The sequence below is a fragment of the Pelodiscus sinensis genome, chromosome 1 (assembly GCF_052426305.1).
Source record: "Pelodiscus sinensis isolate ZL-2025 chromosome 1, ASM5242630v1, whole genome shotgun sequence".
Classification (NCBI taxonomy): Eukaryota; Metazoa; Chordata; order Testudines; family Trionychidae; genus Pelodiscus; species Pelodiscus sinensis.
Window position 1 is genome coordinate 14,774,494 of NC_143052.1, and position 19,008 is coordinate 14,793,501.

At 43.7% G+C, this 19,008-nt stretch overlaps 1 protein-coding gene across 1 annotated transcript in view; it reads left to right on the plus strand.

Annotated features, from left to right (window-relative positions):
* DHTKD1 (dehydrogenase E1 and transketolase domain containing 1) overlaps positions 1-19,008 on the plus strand; it is a 52,109-nt gene that overhangs the window by 24,969 nt on the left and 8,132 nt on the right. The window contains exons 6-12 of the mRNA XM_006117157.5: positions 2,629-2,800; positions 4,506-4,704; positions 5,697-6,009; positions 8,734-8,818; positions 10,309-10,448; positions 13,422-13,572; positions 15,111-15,217. Of these exons, the coding sequence (XP_006117219.3) occupies positions 2,629-2,800; positions 4,506-4,704; positions 5,697-6,009; positions 8,734-8,818; positions 10,309-10,448; positions 13,422-13,572; positions 15,111-15,217 (1,167 nt within the window). The remainder of the gene's footprint in view (positions 1-2,628; positions 2,801-4,505; positions 4,705-5,696; positions 6,010-8,733; positions 8,819-10,308; positions 10,449-13,421; positions 13,573-15,110; positions 15,218-19,008) is intronic.

Consider the following 19,008-nt stretch of genomic DNA (forward strand, 5'->3'; position numbering starts at 1 on the left):
AAAAACTATAATTTATATTTGTCTGTAGCTACGATCTACTAAATGATCTCAGTATCAGTGGATAATAGTAGTATTTTTTTTAACGTTCTTATTTTTTGCTGGCTTAGAAATACATAACAGATACATAGTAACAAATGATTGGGGGAGCGCAAATTTTGCCTTTGCCCCCACGTGCATAACACTCTCGCTATGCCTCTGAATGATGCCTTTTTAATCTCTCACTGCTTCTTAATTGTTAAGCCACAGTTGCACTTCAAAAAACACAGTAAGAAAACCAATAATTTGGGCTTTTATTATGAAAAGTCTGCATGTAGCTTGCAGGGATTTTACTTTTGGCATTGTACCTTTATTTTCTGTTTAACTAAGTTACTCATTTTTGTGTAGTTCACCTTTGTGAAATTAAGTGCCAGTGTTGAGCTGCTGAGGTGTTTTTTCCACCACAGGCATGTTAAATTTTATTACATTTTGGTCACTACTTCCAAGCGGTTGTATTACATTTATCTCTTGGACCAGATCTTGTGCTCCCCTTAGGACTAAATCAGGAATTGCCTCTCCTCTTGTGGGCTCAAGAACCAGTTGCTCCACGAAACAGTCATTTAAGGTGTCAAGAAACTTTATCTCTGCATCCTGTCCTGAGGTTACGTGTACCCAGTCAATATGAGGATAGTTGAAATTCTCCATTATTATTTTTTTAATTTTGATAGCTTCTTTAATCTCCCTTAGCATTTCATAGTCACTGTCACTATCCTGGTCAGCTTTATGAAACAAAATCTATATACAGTCAGTCCCCGAGTTACGCGGATCCGACTTATGTCGGATCCGCAGTTACGAACGGGGCTGTTCCTCTCCCTGGTCTTCAGCAGACCAGGGAGAGGAAGCAAAGCGGCGGAACACGCGGGCAGCGGACAGCCCAGACGCGTCTGGGCTGTCAGCTGGCCGCGTGTTCCGCCGCTTTGCTCTGCTCTGCTCCCCCTCCCCCTGGTCTACAGACCAGGGGGAGGGGGAGGGGGAGCGGAGCAGAGCAGAGCAAAGCCGCGGAGCCCGAGGGCAGCAGGATAGCCACGGCGCGTCTGGGCTGTCCTGCTGCCCCCGTGCTCCGCGGCTTTGCTCCGGACGCCTGTGGTACAGCAGCTGGGGTGCTGCCGGTTGGTCCCGTAGCGCCGCTCTGGGCACCTAAGGACCAAACCAGCAACACCCCAGCTACTCTGCCCCAGGTGTCTCCAAGTCAGCAGCTGCTGAAAATGACCAGTGGCTGACTACAGGAAGCCCCTGCCCCTGGCTTCCTGGAATCAGCTGCTGATCAGTTTCAGCAGCAGCTGACTTGGGGATGCCTGGGGTTCTTAAGTTGAATCTGTATGTAAGTCAGAACTGGCGTCCAGATTCAGCCACTGTTGAAACTGATCAGTTTCAGCAGCGGCTGAATCTGGACGCCAGTTCCGACTTACATACGGATTCAACTTAAGAACAAACCTACAGTCCCTATCTTGTACGTAACCCGGGGACTGCCTGTAACTACATAAAACAAAGCTATAAAAGAAAGCAAATGTAACTAATGCTAAATGTCAGGCCTACAATGTCATGGTCAGGAATGGAAATAGGACTGAATGCTGGGGGCTCTTGCAATAAATAACCCTGCTTTTCTGTGATGCCTTGTGGTAAAATCTGATTTTTTTTATTAGAACTACTTAATATTCAGAGCTTTTAGGACATCAGGGCTTCACGTGTTCATTCATTTCAATTGTGATGTGGATGGGTTTGTGTCCACAGAATATCAATTGAGTTTTGAGCCTGTGGACCCCAAATAAGGTAAGACCTTCACCCAGTTTTGCCTAGCAGCTTTTAAACTTGAATTATTTTTATTTGAGGGAGGCAAACCTCAATCTGAATTACTCAGAACTTTGGAGAAGTTTGGATTCAAGCTCTGAAACTAAAGATAATCTCTAGTTTCAGTGCACACCTGTTATTGATTCCATTGTCTTGAACTTTTTCAAACATCTGGGCTGTCATGTTTGTAACTTTAACTTCCTTCAAATATGTTTTAATTGTAACTTTGAAACCTACCCATATCACATGTTGATTTAGGATCTTCAATAGCTTTCAATCCCTTTTAAAAACCTTTTATATTATTTGTAAATACTTGGTTTGTTTTTCATCCCTTTTTAAATCTTCTCTATATCTCTATTCTTTGTCTTTATTTACTGTAATGTAGACAGACAGACAAGCTATGTATACTTTGGCGTCCAGTGTTGAATTTGGGGGCGCAGGAATGGCAGGATCGTGTATCCTGTGGTGACCGGCTTATTTTTGTTCACTGATCTTTTAGTAAAGATCTATTACAGACTACTAACTTACTACCATGCTGCACCCACCATATTCAATTATAATGCTGTGTAATGGTGAAGTATGTTCTAAGAGATTTGATCTAAGCAGGTAACGGATGAGACATTACACAGTTACTGGCCATGACCCACATTGGAGTTAAAAGGTTATATAATCTCTCCCAAATCAGCATGGGAATGAATGGCTGGTATTAAAGCTGTATGATTACTCTGAAAGATCTTGTGTAATGATGCATCTCTTTCAGCAATGTCACTAACCAATCTTTTTCTGTCTCCTTCTGTGACTTAGGTGCATGGTGATGCTGCTTTCTCTGGTCAAGGGATTGTTCCTGAAACATTGACGCTCTCTAATCTCCCACATTTCAGAGTTGGTGGAAGCATCCATTTGATTGTTAATAACCAGCTAGGTTACACCACTCCTCCAGACCGAGGAAGATCATCACTATACTGTAGTGATATTGGTATGTTTAAAAAGGTCAAGTGTTTGTTTAACCTGCATAAAAGAAATGTAAACTCCAGTGTGAAAGTCTGGTACCTGTTCCTCTTCGGGTTTTTACAGCTAGTGTTCATATATCCTAGGGAAATCTTTTTTTCAATTGTTGTTGTCTTAGGTAAATTAGACTAGCTTTTTTTTTAAGTGAAGTAGAATACATACTAATAATTTCAGTACAAAATATTATTCTCAAGCACTTCAGACAAAGGTTTAATAGCAGAGAAAAATTACATAGTATTTAATACACATTCTGTAGCATTCTGTATAGGTATTGTGAAGTTTTTTGGGTTTTGCCAAGTCTAAATGTTTTGTTAGTCTTTAAAGTGCTACTAGACTCTTTGTTTTTCAGACTTTAAATATATTTGTCAAGTGTTTAAAATATGTTTTTTTAATTTAGTATGAGACTAAAAATAATTTATTGAATTGAATGAATCAGTCATAAACTCTGTGGGTCTCCTAAGCATTGATTTACCTAGATTCTGTTATATGAGAGTCTTGGTTGTGATTGTAGTGTGACAGGCGCACTTGTGAGTTGAAGGAAGCAATAGAAATATGAAGTTGGTTCCACTATTTGAATAAGGTGAATGAAGGCTTTCTTTCTCTGACTTTCATCTTTGTTACAAATCTAGCTCATCAAAGCAGATTTATGTGCTCCATCTTTCCAATGTGTATAGATGTAATTATATCCCCTGCAACTAAAAATATATCCATGCCTTGGGCTTTTCACACTAAATCTTTCTGTATTATAGCTTTAACAAAACAGGTGTTGCAGATACCATGATAAATGCCATGATAAATGACAGGGAAAGCAAGTTGAATTGTCATTTTTTCCCTGCATTGGTTTTGTGGTTCACATCCCTAGATTTCCTTTCTTTGTTGTGTATTGGTTATGACATGGTTCATTACCTATGTGTGTCCATGGAAGGAAGTTGTCAGAGAACTGGTGGCACTCCTGGGATTCTATGCGGAGAGGGGGAAAAAATCACCAGAAGGGCCAGGGCAATAACTGTAGCACACCAACTTTCCTGGAACATGTGAAAGGAAGTACAAGCTAACAGCTGGGAACCTGCCTATTTGCTGCCTAGTCAAGTTGCCACACATAGGGGAGGGTGCTCTAATGTGAATTTTTTTTTTTTTTTTTTTTTGGTGGTGGGGGCGGGGGGTTCTGCTTATTTGAAAAGACTTTATGACAAATCTGTCCAGGTCTGCTGGGAGCAACCTACCATGAGTGGATTATGAGAGACTGCTTCTGATCAAGGAAATGCTACATAGGTTTCAGATAAACCTTGCTTCAGGTTAAAAACTGCATTTTATTTCTCTTTTGGAGCAATCAAAAAACTGTGCCAGCCTTTGACAGGTTTAGTTTCCATCCATAATGAGAGGCTCCAGGGACTGTGTGCACCAAACCTGTTAGAAGTGTTGGCTCATTTTGGAGCCATATTGTGGAAGACATCTGCACACATTCACAGGGTTGAGGCAATTGTAATGATCTCAAAAGACTCTCCTCTCTCTGCTCACATTGGCAGGATTGCTCCAGATGTTTTTGGCCTTTCTCTGATGCACTGAGTTCTAGTGGGCATATCCAATATATTCATTTTCCTGTGAAAGCAAAGAGTAGGGAGTATTTTGTAAGATCTTGCCCTCATAAATCCATATTTTGAACTTCTGTTCAGGCAAAATAGTTGGATGTGCAATTATCCATGTGAATGGTGACGACGCTGAAGAAGTTGTCAGAGCAACGCGATTGGCTGTTGAATACCAGCGCCGCTTCCGCAGGGATGTGATTGTAGACTTGCTGTGCTACAGACAATGGGGTCACAATGAACTTGATGAGCCATTCTTCACCAACCCCAGCATGTATAAAATCATCCGGTAGGTTGATGCTGGGAAACGAAAGTATATAACTCGTGCCTCAATCAGCTGCAGTAACAATCAGTTTATCCTCAATTGTAACAGAAACCTCTATAAGAAATTTAAAATCCTTGTTTACACTAGCACATTCTGTCCTTTTGTCATCAGTGATGCACCAGCCTCTGTGTTTGCAGCAGGATAAATACTAGTGTGAACATGGCTGTATATTTTGGAGCACATTGTCAAAACATCTTGCATATTAAAGAGAAATTGGGCATTACTGATGATGGTGCTAGTGTTTGAATATGCAATTTGATGCCCTCTTTAAAGAACAAGTTCGATCTCATCTGCATTTTAAAACTTCCCAACGGCTAATCTTGATTGATTGTTTTCCCCCCTCTGCTCATGAGCACATGTGGGGTTCAAGAGTCAGACAATGGATTGGGGAGGGTTTGCAGGTCAGGGCTGATAGCAGTTGGCGGAGCAATGAGTGGGACGCTTGCATGATGCCTGCTTAACCTTTAGTTGGTTCTTGGCCATTCAGCTAGATCCTCCTTTATGAACACTAAAAATTATCCTAATTTTATCCCCACTCCAAAAAAGTGGTTCTCCCCCCCCCCCCCCCCCACAAAAAAAAAGTGCTAGCCAGTATATTCCAGCACTTTAGATGGAGTGTGAATTCAGTGCTCACATTTGGTGGAAGAAGATGTTACATTTCCATGTTTTAACTCAGTTTGCTGTGAGTTTATCATGATTAGGGTGTGACTGATTGTGGGTCTTGCTTTTTGACAGTAGCTAGTTACAGATGCTTCTCTATTAATAAACAATGTAGTATCCATTGTCCTGGAGAATTTCTGTCCCTTAAAATCATTCAGATGGAGACCCTCCAAAAAGTAGCCACGTTCTCAGAATGAGTTTATACTGCAATTTAGCAACAGGGTCATATTTCCTTGCTTTGCTACTACAGTGATGGCACCGGGTGCATGTGTGGGGTTTGCCTTGCTTCCTGACAGATCCCGTAAGAGTGTCCCAGACATGTATGCAGAGCGTCTAATGGCCAGTGGGCTTGTGACTGAGGACGAGGTATTGGAGATAAAGACTTCATATTATTCCAAGCTGAATGATCATCTAGCCAACATGATGATGTATAGCCCCCCTTCAACCAACCTGCAAGCTCACTGGAGTGGCATGGTGGAACCATCTGCTAGGATCACCACTTGGGATACAGGGCTGCCTGTGCCACTCTTACAGTTTATCAGCATCAAGTCTGTGGAGGTACCTGAAGAGCTTCGGATGCACAGTCATCTTCTGAGGACACATGTACAGGTCTGCAAGGCTTAATGATGTTTAACATCTTACTCCATAGTTCAAAAAATAGGCCCGATACAGGAGGAATTGAATGCCACTAAGCATGCAACTACAGAACAACTGTCGTCTTGTAAAATAATGTCTTCCCTGATGAGGTTGATTTGAGCTTTGTAAGGATTGAACCACTTCTTTGTGTGTGATAAATACAGGATAATTTCCCCAAAATTATAACCCCCCCCCTTTTTTTATTAGAGCAGAGGAAAAAATCATTCAACGAACTTGGCCTAGGCCTTTTTAAAATAAGCTTTTATTGCACATAAAGAGTATTTTCTGGGTGACTGGCTCAGAGTTTTGTACTGGAATATAAGCTATTACCTAAGGCACCAGTATAAATGTGCCCGTGGTCATGGTTAGTAGATGTTAAAGAGCAGTTATTTGGCTAATCGTGTAGCTGATACAGTTTATATCAACTACACAATTAGTCGATAAAATGCAGAGGCGTAGCAGACCTGGGCTGGTGTGAGCCAGGACTGCTCAGTTCCAATTCATGCTGGGTCCAGCAGCCCCTGTTCACAGCGGCCCGGGCTGGCTGTGGGCTGGGGGTGCTCCAGCGGAGTAGAGCAGCTCCCCGCTAGGACCCCCGTGGTCAGGCTGCTTCCAGAGCAATCTCTGTCCACAGCGAGCCTCAGCCCGCTGCAGACAGAGGCTATTTTGTAGCTGCTTCCCCTATTCGCTCTCCCTTCCCTTCCCCTCCCCCCCTCCCCCCAGCTGCTTCTGAGGCAGCAGGGGCAAGGGAGCAGGCAGCACTGCAGAGACAGTGCTGGCGGGGAGGACTGGGGGTGACCAGCTTTTAAGCCAGCTTATTGGGTAGTTGAGTAGTCAACTAGTGATGTGAGTAGTCAATGACCCTCAATGACTAAGTCTGATGGCTATAAGTTGCCTGTATGAAATTATTTTGTTAGTCTTCTTCTAATCAAAAGCATCCACATAACAAAATTCATTGGCGTTGGTTGATCCTTCATAGGCACTCTGAGAGGCCAAGAGTTGAATGGGTGGAAAGACTGGCCTAGCCTGCCTACCTCCCTCCACATTCTGATGCATATTGGAAGAGCAGTGTTTTGAAGAACATTTTGCATGGTTGCTGCCTAATCAGGGTTTTTTTTATAGTTGAGTAGGGGGCTGTGCCCCTTGCTCGCTGCTCTCACCAACCCCCCTGTCATGGGGGGAAGGCAACCCCAGCTCTCCCCCTGGCCACCAGGGAGGGCCAGGATGTGGCCTGGTGCCCCTTCCCCTTCCCCCTCCGCACCAGTCAGGGTCCCCTTCTCCCTACTCTCTCCTTACTTTCCTCCCCTTCACCAGCCAGGGCCTCATTGTCTCACCTCACCCCACCATGATCTAACCATAACTCCAGCAGCCAAGTGGTGGCATGCCAGGCCAGGCTCCCAGGCCCTATTTCCCCCCCACATACTGGGGGAGGGGGGCGGACCAGAGCTGTGCTGGCCTGGTTTTCCTGCCAGGAGGAGCCAGGTCCAGCTTCTCTCCTGCTCTTCTCCCCCCCCCCCCCACTTGCCCTCTGGGAGGGCCCAGACCTGAGGTGTGCTGGCCCCAGGACCAGCTTTCCAGCCAGCCTCTGGTAAGGGGAAGGGAAAGCTGGGGCCATAGGCAGCCCCAGCCTTCCACGTGGGCCCTGGGAAGGGCCAGGTTGGGGGTGGGTGGGGCATGGTCCTGTGGAACTCAGTGTGATGTGATGTCACTCTGTCCCACAGGAAACCCTTTTTTATAGGTATAGTAAGATAAGTCTGGAAATGGAAATCTTCCATCTGTCATCTTTCCTGAGCACTAACCACTTAAATAAAAAACTGTGGGATTGTGTTCCAAGTGGTTGAAAATCTAGGTCTTGCAATGAGATCTATAGTTCCCTGGTGATCTGCATGGACACATGTATCTACCACATGGACCTGATTGCAGGATTGGATTGGGATCTTAGGTGACTGTCAGTGGGTGGCCTCAGGTAGGGATGTGAATGACTAATTGACACTCCTTCTCCCCTCCCTCCCCCCAGTGAATGACTAGTTGCTTCTCCCCCCCATTGCCTCTATCAGAAAGAGGCAGCAAGGGGGGTGGAAAGAAGACGGGGTGTGCAGCCAGGTGCCAGCTAGGAGTAGTCAATTAATCAAAATTTCACATCCCTTGGCTTAGTACGGCCCACCACCTTGTTTTCTGCTCTTGATTCCTTAATAAAATTAGGCTTTATCAGTTCCAGTGTCAGCCCTTCTTTTGAGGATGGTTTGAACGTTAAGTTAAAAAATAAGTTTTACGTCTGGTCTTCATCTGGACAAAGCCTCAAAATCCCTTAGTGTCTGAGTACAATGCTTCCTGTCTTAGTAGGTTATTCCCAGCACTTCTTAGCTGGAGCAGTTCTCTTAGTCTTGGGGTTTTCACTGCAGGAGCTTATCACGCTCTGCACTCCTGCTGCAGATGTTAAAGGGAAGTCACCTGATCCATACCCAACTGGCTCTAATTAAACCCCACAGCTCATTCTAGATGTGCTTATTGTACAGGGCTGGCAAGCTCCAGGCCTCCCGCTCTCAAAGCATGCAAGCCACCCTGTTACAGTGACTAATAAAACTTTAGAGATGTTGCTCTGTGTATTTTTCTAGCTAACTCTGCTGATCTGTAGCATCTAATGAGTTGCGGACTGACAAAGCTATATCACAATCTACTTTTTTTTTTTTTAAATAGGCAAGAATACAGAAGGTGGAAGAAGGAACAAAGTTGGACTGGTCTACGGCTGAAACATTAGCTTTTGGTTCACTACTTAGCCAAGGTAAGGGGCAGCTAGGTGGCAGATAGTATAAAATGTTGCTTCAGTGACAATCTAATATGCTCTGAGATCTTTTTTCAGTGTATCTCATGGTCAGTCCAAGAAATTGAGTATGTAACAGCCCAATATAATATTCCAATAAAAAGTCAACCATGACTCTCTTGTGCCTTTCTGACTTACAGGTTACATACTAGCTGATCCTGAGGATAAAGACCCTGCATCACTGAAACATATATTCTTATGCTTAAAGCTAAGCATATGAGTAGTCCCATTAGTTACAATAGGACTACTTAAAAGTATATGTTTAAATTGAAATATAAGGCAGCAATTCTCACCACTTAGGCCTAGAATCAGTTTGGCATTAAAATGCAGACCAGACAAATGCACTTTGTGGTTTGCTTCTGGCCTCATGTACTCTTATTAACCATTCAAAATAGCTAAGCAGTTTGTCACAAGTGGAGGTCTCAGCTCAAGAGCATCCAGTTCTAAAGTAGAAAGTAGACACCATTTTTCTTTCTCTGTATAAGTAAACTAATAAGTATTTTTTATCACTGGTAATAAATGTATGCTGGTACACCATCTTAAGTAATCTCAGTATTTGCTCCAAAAAACGTAGATGCTAATGCAGACACAGACTAACGCCCGTTCAATCATATTTATCTAGCCAGTATTTACAAGACTTTACTTGGACTCATGCAGAGGTCAATGTTGAATCTTTATAGGAATTGTGTTTTTTGAAAGAGGGGAAATACAGTTTGGCCCAAGAGAACTAGAGGTGTTTGCTGCAAGAGCAAGGGTGGGGTGGAAGAAAGCATAACGATTAAGAATGGTAGAAAGCAAATAAGGAACAAGCCTTGGAAGTAATGGAGTACAAAGGGGAAATGAGTGCAGGGATGTGAAGGCAAGAGTGGAGTTGCATAGAACCCTGGTGATTAGGGGAAGAAGCTGGAATTTGATATGTGTGGTAAAGAGACACCAGAGAGGGTTTTGAGAAGAGATATTGTAGAATAGGGAGCATTACAGGTTGTCTCTCCCTCGTCCAGCACCCTTGGGTCCTTACAGGTCCCGAACAAGGGGATTTGCCAAATGAGGGGAGGTCCCTCCCAACATGACCTGTGCTGTCCCCGGCTAGGATTACAGCCGAGCCCCACTGCTATCTGCCTGGCCATGGCTCCCCAGGCTGGAGCTGCTGGGGTTCCACGGCTTCCGGGACTCTGCAGCTGCTGCCAGCCACCCACTATTGCCCAGCAGTAGGGGCCAGAACTCCCTTCTTCGTCACCCTCCCTCAACACGGGGCTCCTGGCTGAGTTGTGTGCCCCACCCCGGCTCTGTGGCCCAACCAACCTCCTTATACCTGGACTCTGCGTTCCAGGAACGTCCGTGGTCCGTCAGACCACAAAGTCCCAGTTAAGGGAGGTACAACCTGTACTAGTATTCTCTCCCTTTTAATTGCTTTGATTATTTAGAGTTACTTTGTTTCTTGCTTGATAAAGGGTTTAGTATCCGACTAAGCGGACAGGATGTTGGCAGAGGAACTTTCAGCCAACGGCATGCAATGTTGGTTTGCCAAGAGACAGACGAAACCTATATCCCACTGAATCACATGTCTCCAGATCAAAAAGGCTTCCTAGAGGTATGATGTATGTCACTTATCCATAACTTCACATTGTTGTTATAATTTGCGTTTAACACCTTTTGAGAGTCATAACACTCTTCTTGAAGGTGGCTAACTTCCCATTCTATAAATTATCAGAGGGGTGGCCGTGTTAGTCTGGATCCGCAAAAGTGACAAGGAATCCTGTGGCACCTTAGAGACTAACAGATTTATTGGAGCATAAGCTTTCGTGGGCAAAGACCCACTTCGACATGCATCTGACGGTCTTTGCCTACTAAAGCTTATGCTCCAATACATCTGTTAGTCTATAAGGTGCCACAGGACTCTTTGTCGCTTTTGCATTCTATAAATTGGGATCTTAAACCTCAAAAATGTAATTAGCTCATTGTGTGATCTTGAAAAACCTAATGAGAGAGTTGGGACTGAAATAACAGTTATTTTACCTTGAAGTAACTATGGTTCTTAAGCATGTCCCCATGGATTCCATTTTCAGTGCACCAGGACTCCTGTGCATGTGAGATCAGATTATTTTGGCCAATAGTATCTGGGAATAGTACCTGTGCCCTAGATATCTTTGTGCACCACCACCCTACAACAAGGTCATACTAGAAGATGTGGGCCCACCCATTCCTCAGTTCCTTTGCCAGAGCAAAATGTAAGAGAAGTATGTTTCTGTAGTAGCTGGGAAGGAGGGTAGTATGTAGAATCTACATGGACTACATATCTCCAAGAAACGTACCTTACTTTAACTTCTGTTCATTCTTAAAGTGATTGTTCACAGGGACTCTTCTCTTGGTGACTAACAGTTCTGTTTGATCAGAGTGGGGTAGCAGGAGTCCCAATTAAACAAGGGTAATAAGAGAGCCCTACCAAAACAGAATTCATCTGAAAGCTAACCAAAGAATAGTGTCTAGTGCATGTGTTGACTGAGCGCCACATAGATGCCCTGCAGACTTCCGAAATAGACATATTCTTCAAACAGGCTGTCGAAGCTCTAGTGGAATAAGCTTTAATGTAGCTGAATATATCCCACTTGATTAATTCATAGCATGTTGTGACTGTGAACTACACCCAAAGTCCCTTGCTGGAGGCTTGTGGCTTTGCCACACTCTGGACCAGGGAAAACAGCAGAGAAGTCCTCCTGCCAATCTGGAGTGGCTGCAGCTTCTGCAGCTACTCAGGGCCCAGAAAGCCAGTATAAAGAAGCTACTGGGCCGGGACCCTGGCAATTCCACTGTGGATCTCAGGCCAGGTAGCCCCACACACTGACTGGGAAAGCAGCAGTACCTTGGACAGGTTAGTGTGTAGGGTGGATTGCAGACCTGGCTGAAGACCGGATGTGGTGGGTAGGGAAAACTGCATAACCCAGGACAGGGTGCTATGGGGACTTTGAGATAAATCCCTGAGAGAGGGCAAGAATGGTGCAGATGCTTGGTGAAGTGGCCCAAGCAGCAGTGGAACAGTAAGGACTGACACTTGGCAGAAAACTGCTATTTACATGGTGGCTGATATCGAGAGGAGTGAGTGTGCTTGGTTTTCGTGTCTTCCCCCCTCCAACAGTCCAGTGGCTACTCAAGAGGGCAGGAAAGAAGGTTGGTCCCAGACAACCCTGAAGAAGGTCCCAGACAACCCCAAAGAAAGGGCACCTGGGATATCTTCCACTCCCTGAATTAGTCACCGGAGTGGGAGCTTGTGAACATATATCCTCAGCCAGAAGGGGGCACTCGAGAGGGTGAGCCCTTTATACATGTTCTCATACCAGTGTTTCCCAATTGTATTTGGCCACGTAACCCTTTTCAGCTTAAAAGAATTTCAAGGAGCCCCCTGGGTTGCCAGGGTAAAATTGGTCAAGCAGGAAAAAAAAAAAGCAAAAGCCAAGCCAAAGCCGCAAAATAGATTCTGTCTCTTTAAGAGGAGATGGGGGAGTGTTGCAATCTCGCGGAACCCTTACTTTCGCTTTGCAGAACCCCAGGGTTCCATGGAGCACCAATTGAGAAACACTCTCATACAGTTAGATTATCTCTAAGGCAGTGGGCTCCAACCTTTTTGAGCATGAGATCACTTTTTGAATTTAAGTTCAGGTCTTGGATTAAGGGATCTGGGGTGCGATGTATACAGTATATATATAACCAGCTTATAGTACCTCCTGATAGTCCAGCATATCTGATAATCCGGCACCACCTAGGTCCCATAGGTTCCGGATTATTGGAAGTCTACTGTACACACGCATACAATGTAATTTTTTTTTTTTTTTTACATCAGGCACTAGCAAACAACTAATTGGTAAGACCACTGATTATATTAATACAATGCACTGTTAAGTTGGTGAATGCTGTGAGGGTGCAGTCTTGAAGAAGGAACTGAGGAACAGTTGGGCCCATTCTGCTTTACATCCTTAGGTGGAGGGGGAATATGGAAGACATTTAGAATGCAGATGTTGCTCCAATAGACTCTACTGGCCAAAAGAATCCAATTGTATGCACATGGGACACATGCACATCAGAAGTTGAATCCATGTGAACAATCACTTGAAGGGCCACAGTTTATAGAATTCTGGTTCAGTTCTCTAATAACTGGGATGGATGGGTTTAACTACTTGTTTCCATAGAAGTAAGTCTGCAAGTAAAAGGAATTGTGATCTGACATACAGGGAGCAAGTCAATAATTCCGTTAATTCAGCAACACACTCAACTGAAGCTCTTAATTGGTTGTTGTTTTTTTATTTTGGATTTAGTTGAGAGAGGGGCTCTGGGTTTTTTTTGGAGATCAGCTATGGAGGTGAAGGAAACTATGAAGTAGCCTGATAGCTCCTTCATAATTTTTTTTAAAAGTGGAAAAAGGGTTATTGTGGAATGCATCCGTACCTAGGAATGTGCTTCCCAAACATTCCTGTCATAGACATGCTTTGATTTTTGGAAAAAATGAATTTGATTCTAACAGTTTCTCTTTTTTTCCCACCTATCCATGTTCTCCAAACTCTTTCTCTGTTAGGTGAGCAACAGCCCCCTGTCTGAAGAAGCTGTGCTTGGATTTGAGTATGGAATGAGTATTGAAAGCCCCAAGTTACTGCCAATTTGGGAGGCTCAGTTTGGTGATTTCTTTAATGGAGCCCAGATAATATTTGACACTTTCATCTCTGGAGGTTAGTGTTACAGAAACTCCTTTTTTAACTAAAATACCTCATTCTCAGAGCAAGCAATTCTGTATCATGTATAGGAAATCTATTTGAGTAATCTAGCTGCTGTACTTATATGGCCCCAATTACTGTTTTCTATGAGCACCTCATGTTCTTCCATATATGTACCATCACAACATCCCTGTGAAGTAGGGTAGTGCTATTCTTATTTTACAGATGAGGAATTGAGGCCCAGAGACACTTAATACTTTTCCAAGGAGGAGCATGGACTTGAACCAAGATCCATGCTAATTCCCTAATCACTGCATCATCCTTCCAGTGCTAATGGGTTGTTAGGATTTTTTTTTCTTTTTATGACTTTTTTACTTTTTCACAGCATAGTCTAGACCCGCTTCCGAATGAACAGCAGAATGTGATGAAGGGATCCAACCACTAAGTACCATGTGCTGCTAAGCGCTGTTCCTAGCTCTGGGTCATATTCCACCTCTCCAGCCTTCTTCCTCTTGATAAGTTTATGTGAAGAAAAAGCCATTCATGGTTAAAGGCTCTCCTAGCAGAAATCCCATTTTTGAAGCAGGGGAATATTTCATTGTTGATGCCCCATGATTGTTCTGGCATGGTTTTCCAAACCTAAACTCTCCACTGTGTGTCAAATTCCTGCTACGGAATGGATGGTTTAATGCACAATGACTGTTACTATTTCAAACAGCATTGATAAAGCCAAATAGAATTTATAACTGCACACACAGATATCTACCCCAAACTATCAGACTTTAGTTTGATTGAAAATAGGAATTGTCAGAATTGTAAATTATTCCAGCACACTGTACTTAATCTGAGATGGCTTTTCATTGACATAGTTTCCAGGAAACCAGCAAACTGAGAAGGGGACATGATCCTTAAGCAGGACGGTATTAGAATAAACTATGCTTCAAATGGACACACTTTCAACAGGGGCATCTGCTTAAGAAATTACTTACCAGAGGTTAAATAGGTATAAAATTATCTGTGCTGGTATTTTGATATAAAAGTCTCCAAATAAATACTGTAAAAGAGAACATGAAGTGAACCACTGTTGTTCAGTATAGTTTGCTGAACTTTAAATGTTCTTAGTTGTGGGGGTTTTTTTGTTTTTGTTTTTTTGAAGAGGCTTTTAATTGGAATAGTTTCCTAATCAGGATGACAATGTTCAATTAAGAGGACTTTAACTCTTGAGTGCAATTTTTAAAATAAAATATAGGATTGATAATCAAAGCAGAAGAACATAGCTACTGCAGACTTAGAATATTTCTCAAAACCTAGCAGCTCTCATTTACACACAAGTCACAATCCTCAGAGATTTTCATGTAAATTAAGTTGTACTGTGTCAAAATTTCAATCTGACCACTAAACTCTTAGAGGAAATTGCATAGTTTTGTTTGTTTAAAGACTCTCTTGCTAGGGATGTATATAAACCTCTGGAAGACGATTTGCAAAGACAGTCACTTAGTGAATTACACTCTGTGAAATTCTCCCCCTTTCCCCTTACAATTGTGTTTCTATAGGTGAAGCTAAATGGCTGCTGCAGAGCGGGATAGTCATTCTTCTTCCCCATGGCTATGATGGTGCAGGCCCTGAACACTCTTCCTGCCGAATGGAACGTTTTCTACAGGTAGCTAGAATCACCTGCCTGTGTCATATCTCTGTCGATGCGTGCCAGTGTCGGATGCTTCAGAAAGGCTGTTTTGTTGAACTTGCCTATAGCACTTGCTGTCAAATTAAGCCATATAGACGGATTTAAATCAGCAAGCAGAAAGTCTTGATCTTAGGCTCAGCTGGGCACGGGGCGGCAAGCGGCCCTTTGGGGTCGGCGCTCCACACGCGTGGGGAATGAGGACCCCAAAGGGCCGCTTGCCGCCGCTTGCTTGCCTACCAGGGCCCAGCTGAGCAGCACAGGGCTGGGCCGAACCGCCACAGAGGGAGGGGCGCTGACATACACAGCCAGGGGGCGTGGCCATGTACGTCACTGTTACAGACTCACAGACAATGGGCTGCTATATATATGACGTTGATTTTCAACTAAATACAGTCTTTGTATTAAATTTGATCCTTCTATCCTTTCTTCATGCACTATATCTATACACATTTAACTACTTGTATAGATTAATCTACATTTTATTCAGTCTTAATGTTTACACTTTCATATTTTAAAAATTGTGAACAAAGCTTATCTTATTTATTAGATGACTAGCACTTTTACCCAGCATTGCTTGGGTCCTTAATTCCATTTTTTTGAAAATAAAAGGAAAATGTTACATGCTTTATTTAAAAGATGAGAAAAGTGCAGGGTTCTAATGCCCCCAGCACTCTCCAGCCAGAGAGAGGAATGCAGTAACTATGCACTTTCCCCTTGCTCCCTGATGAAGGGGAACAGCCAGCAATGTCCCCATACAAATCTGGGAGGGGGGAGCATCAGCCTCTCTTGCCTACCTTAAAGGGCATCTGGTGGTGTTGGAAGACTCAGGCCTGGAGCAGTCCTGGACAGGGTAGGAGTAGAGCCCAACCCCTTTCACCTGCCTGGTGATTGTCTTTTTTTTTTTTTTTCCTCCCGTATTGTTTTATGAGAAGTAATCCCTTTCCTGGCACAACGAAATCCTTACCTTTGCTTATGTTACGGTAAGAGGAAACTGTGTACTGAATGTGGTGGTCCTTAGTTCTTATGGTTCAGGAGGAGTTCTTAAATGAACGAACAAACTCTTTGTTGATTTAATATTATACTGGTTTTGCATGATGCATATGACAAAGTGGCTTTTACCTATGAAAGCTTATGCCCAAATAAATCTTAGTCTTGCAGGTGCATTTTTTTTCTGAATTCACTAATATTTGAAAAGGGATATTGAGATTCTGTATTGGAAAGCACCTCAGAATTCCATATTATCATTTTGCTATTGTTGCTATCTTTTAAAAAGTTGCTGTATAAAAAATATTTTAAAGACTGTAACATCTCTAACTTTCTGCTTTACAAACTCACTGTGATGGCAGTGTGGTGATCAAATACAGAAGTTATTCGAGAGCCCATTCACACTCTTAAAAATAGACTCAAGGGTCCTGGTTACACCACAGTTACAGCTTTTGTAGTGATGTCATTGTGATATTAGCAATTATCTCATAACTTAGAATCATAGAACTGGAAGAGACCTCAGAAGGTCGTCAAGTCCAGCCCCCTGCTCTAGGCAGGACCAATTCCAACTAAATCAACCCAGCCAGGGCTTTGTCAAGCCGAGACTTAAACACCTCTAGGGATGGAGATTCCACTACTTCCCTAGGTCACCCATTCCAGTGCTTCACCACCCTCCTAGTGAAATAGTTTTTCCTAATATCCAACCTGGACCTCTCCCACCACAACTTGAGACCATTGCTCCTTGTTCTATCATCTATCACTACTGAGAACAGCCTCTCTCCATCCTCTTTGGAACCTCCCTTCAGGAAGTTGAAGGCTGCTATCAAATCCCCCCCCGACTCTTCGCTTCTGCAGACTAAACAGAGCCAAGTCCCTCAGCCTCTCCTCATAAGTCATATGCTCCAGCCCCCTAATCATTTTGGTTGCTCTCCGCTGGACCCTCTCCAATGCGTCCACATCCTTTTTGTAGTGGGGGGCCCAGAACTGGACACCATACTCCAGATGTGGCCTCACCAAAGCCAAATAAAGGGGAATAATGACCTCTTTGGATCTGCTGGCAATGCTCCTCTTAATGCAACCTAATATGCCATTAGCCTTCTTGGCTACAAGGGCACTGTTGACTCATATCTAGCTTCTCATCCACTGTAACCCCCAGGTCCTTTTCTGCAGAACTACTACTTAACCGGTTGGTCCCCAGCTTGTAACTATGCTTGGGATTCTTCTGTCCCAAGTGCAGGACTCTACACTTGTCCTTGTTGAACCTCATCAGATTTCTTGTGGCCCAATCCTCCAATTTGTCTAAGTCATTCTGTACCCTATCTCTGCCCTTAAGTGTATCTACCTCTCCCCCCAGCTTAGTGTCATCTGCAAACTTGCTGAGGGTGCAATCCATCCCCTCATCCAGATCATTAATAAAGATATTGAACAAAACTGGTCCTAGAACCAAACCTTTGGGCACTCCGCTAGAAACTGACTGCCATCCTGACATCGAGCCATTGATCACTACCCGCTGGGCCCGGCCTTCTAGCCATCTTTCTATCCATCTTACCGTCCATTTATCCAATCCACATTTCCTTAACTTGCTGGCAAGAATATTGTGGGAGACCGTATCAAAAGCCTTGCTAAAGTCAAGGTATATCACATCCACTGACTTCCCCATGTCCACCGAGCCAGTTACCTCATCACAGAAGCTAATCAGATTGGTCAGGCACGACTTGCCCTTTGTGAATCCATGCTGACTATTCGTAATCACTTGCCTCTCATCCAAGTGCCTCAAAATGGATTCCTTAAGGATCCCTTCCATGATTTTTCCAGGAACCGAGGTAAGACTGACCAGCCTATAGTTCCCTGGATCATCATCCTTCCCTTTTTTGAAGATGGGCACTACATTTGCCCTTTTCCAATCATCCGGGATTTCTCCCGATCTCCACGACTTTTCAAAGATAGTAGCCAAAGGCTCCTCAATGACATTTGCCAACTCCCTCAGCACCCTTGGATGCACTAAGTCCGGACCCATGGATTTATGTATGTTTAGCTTTTCTAAATAGTTCCTAACCTGTTCTTTACCCACCACGGGCTGTCCATCTTCATCCCATCTTGCGTCACTTGGCGCAGAAGTCCAGGAGCCGACCTTGTCCGTGAATACAAAGGCAAAGAAAGCATTGAGTACTTCAGCTTTCCCCACATCATCTGTCACTAGGTTACCTCCTTCATCCATTAGGGGCTGCACACCCTCTCTGATCACCTTCTTCTTGTTAACATGCCTGTAGAAACCTTTCTTGTTACCCTTCACATCCTTAGCCAGTCGCAATTCCATTTGCGCTTTCGCCTTCCTGATAACCCCCCGGCATTCTCAAGCTATACCTTTAAACTCCTCCCTGGTCATTTGTCCAAGTTTCCACTTTTTGTAAACTTCCTTTTTGTGCTTAAGTTTCCCAAGGATTTCCCCTGTAAGCCAATCCGGTCTCCTACCATGTTTGCCTCTCTTGCTACGTGTTGGGATGGTTTCTTTCTGTGCCTTCAATAAGGCTTCTTTAAAATACTACCAGCTGTCCTGGACTCCTTTCCCCTTCATGTTAACATCCCAGGGGATTCTGCCCATCAGATCTCTGAGGGAGTCAAAATCTGCTTTTTTGAAGTCCAAGGTGTGTATTTTACTACACTCTCTTTTCTTCCTTTGGTCAGGATCCTGAAATTTACCATCTCATGATCACTGCTTCCCAGGTTGTCACCCACCTCCACTTCCCCTATTAGTTCCTCCCTGTTTGTGAGCAGAAGGTCAA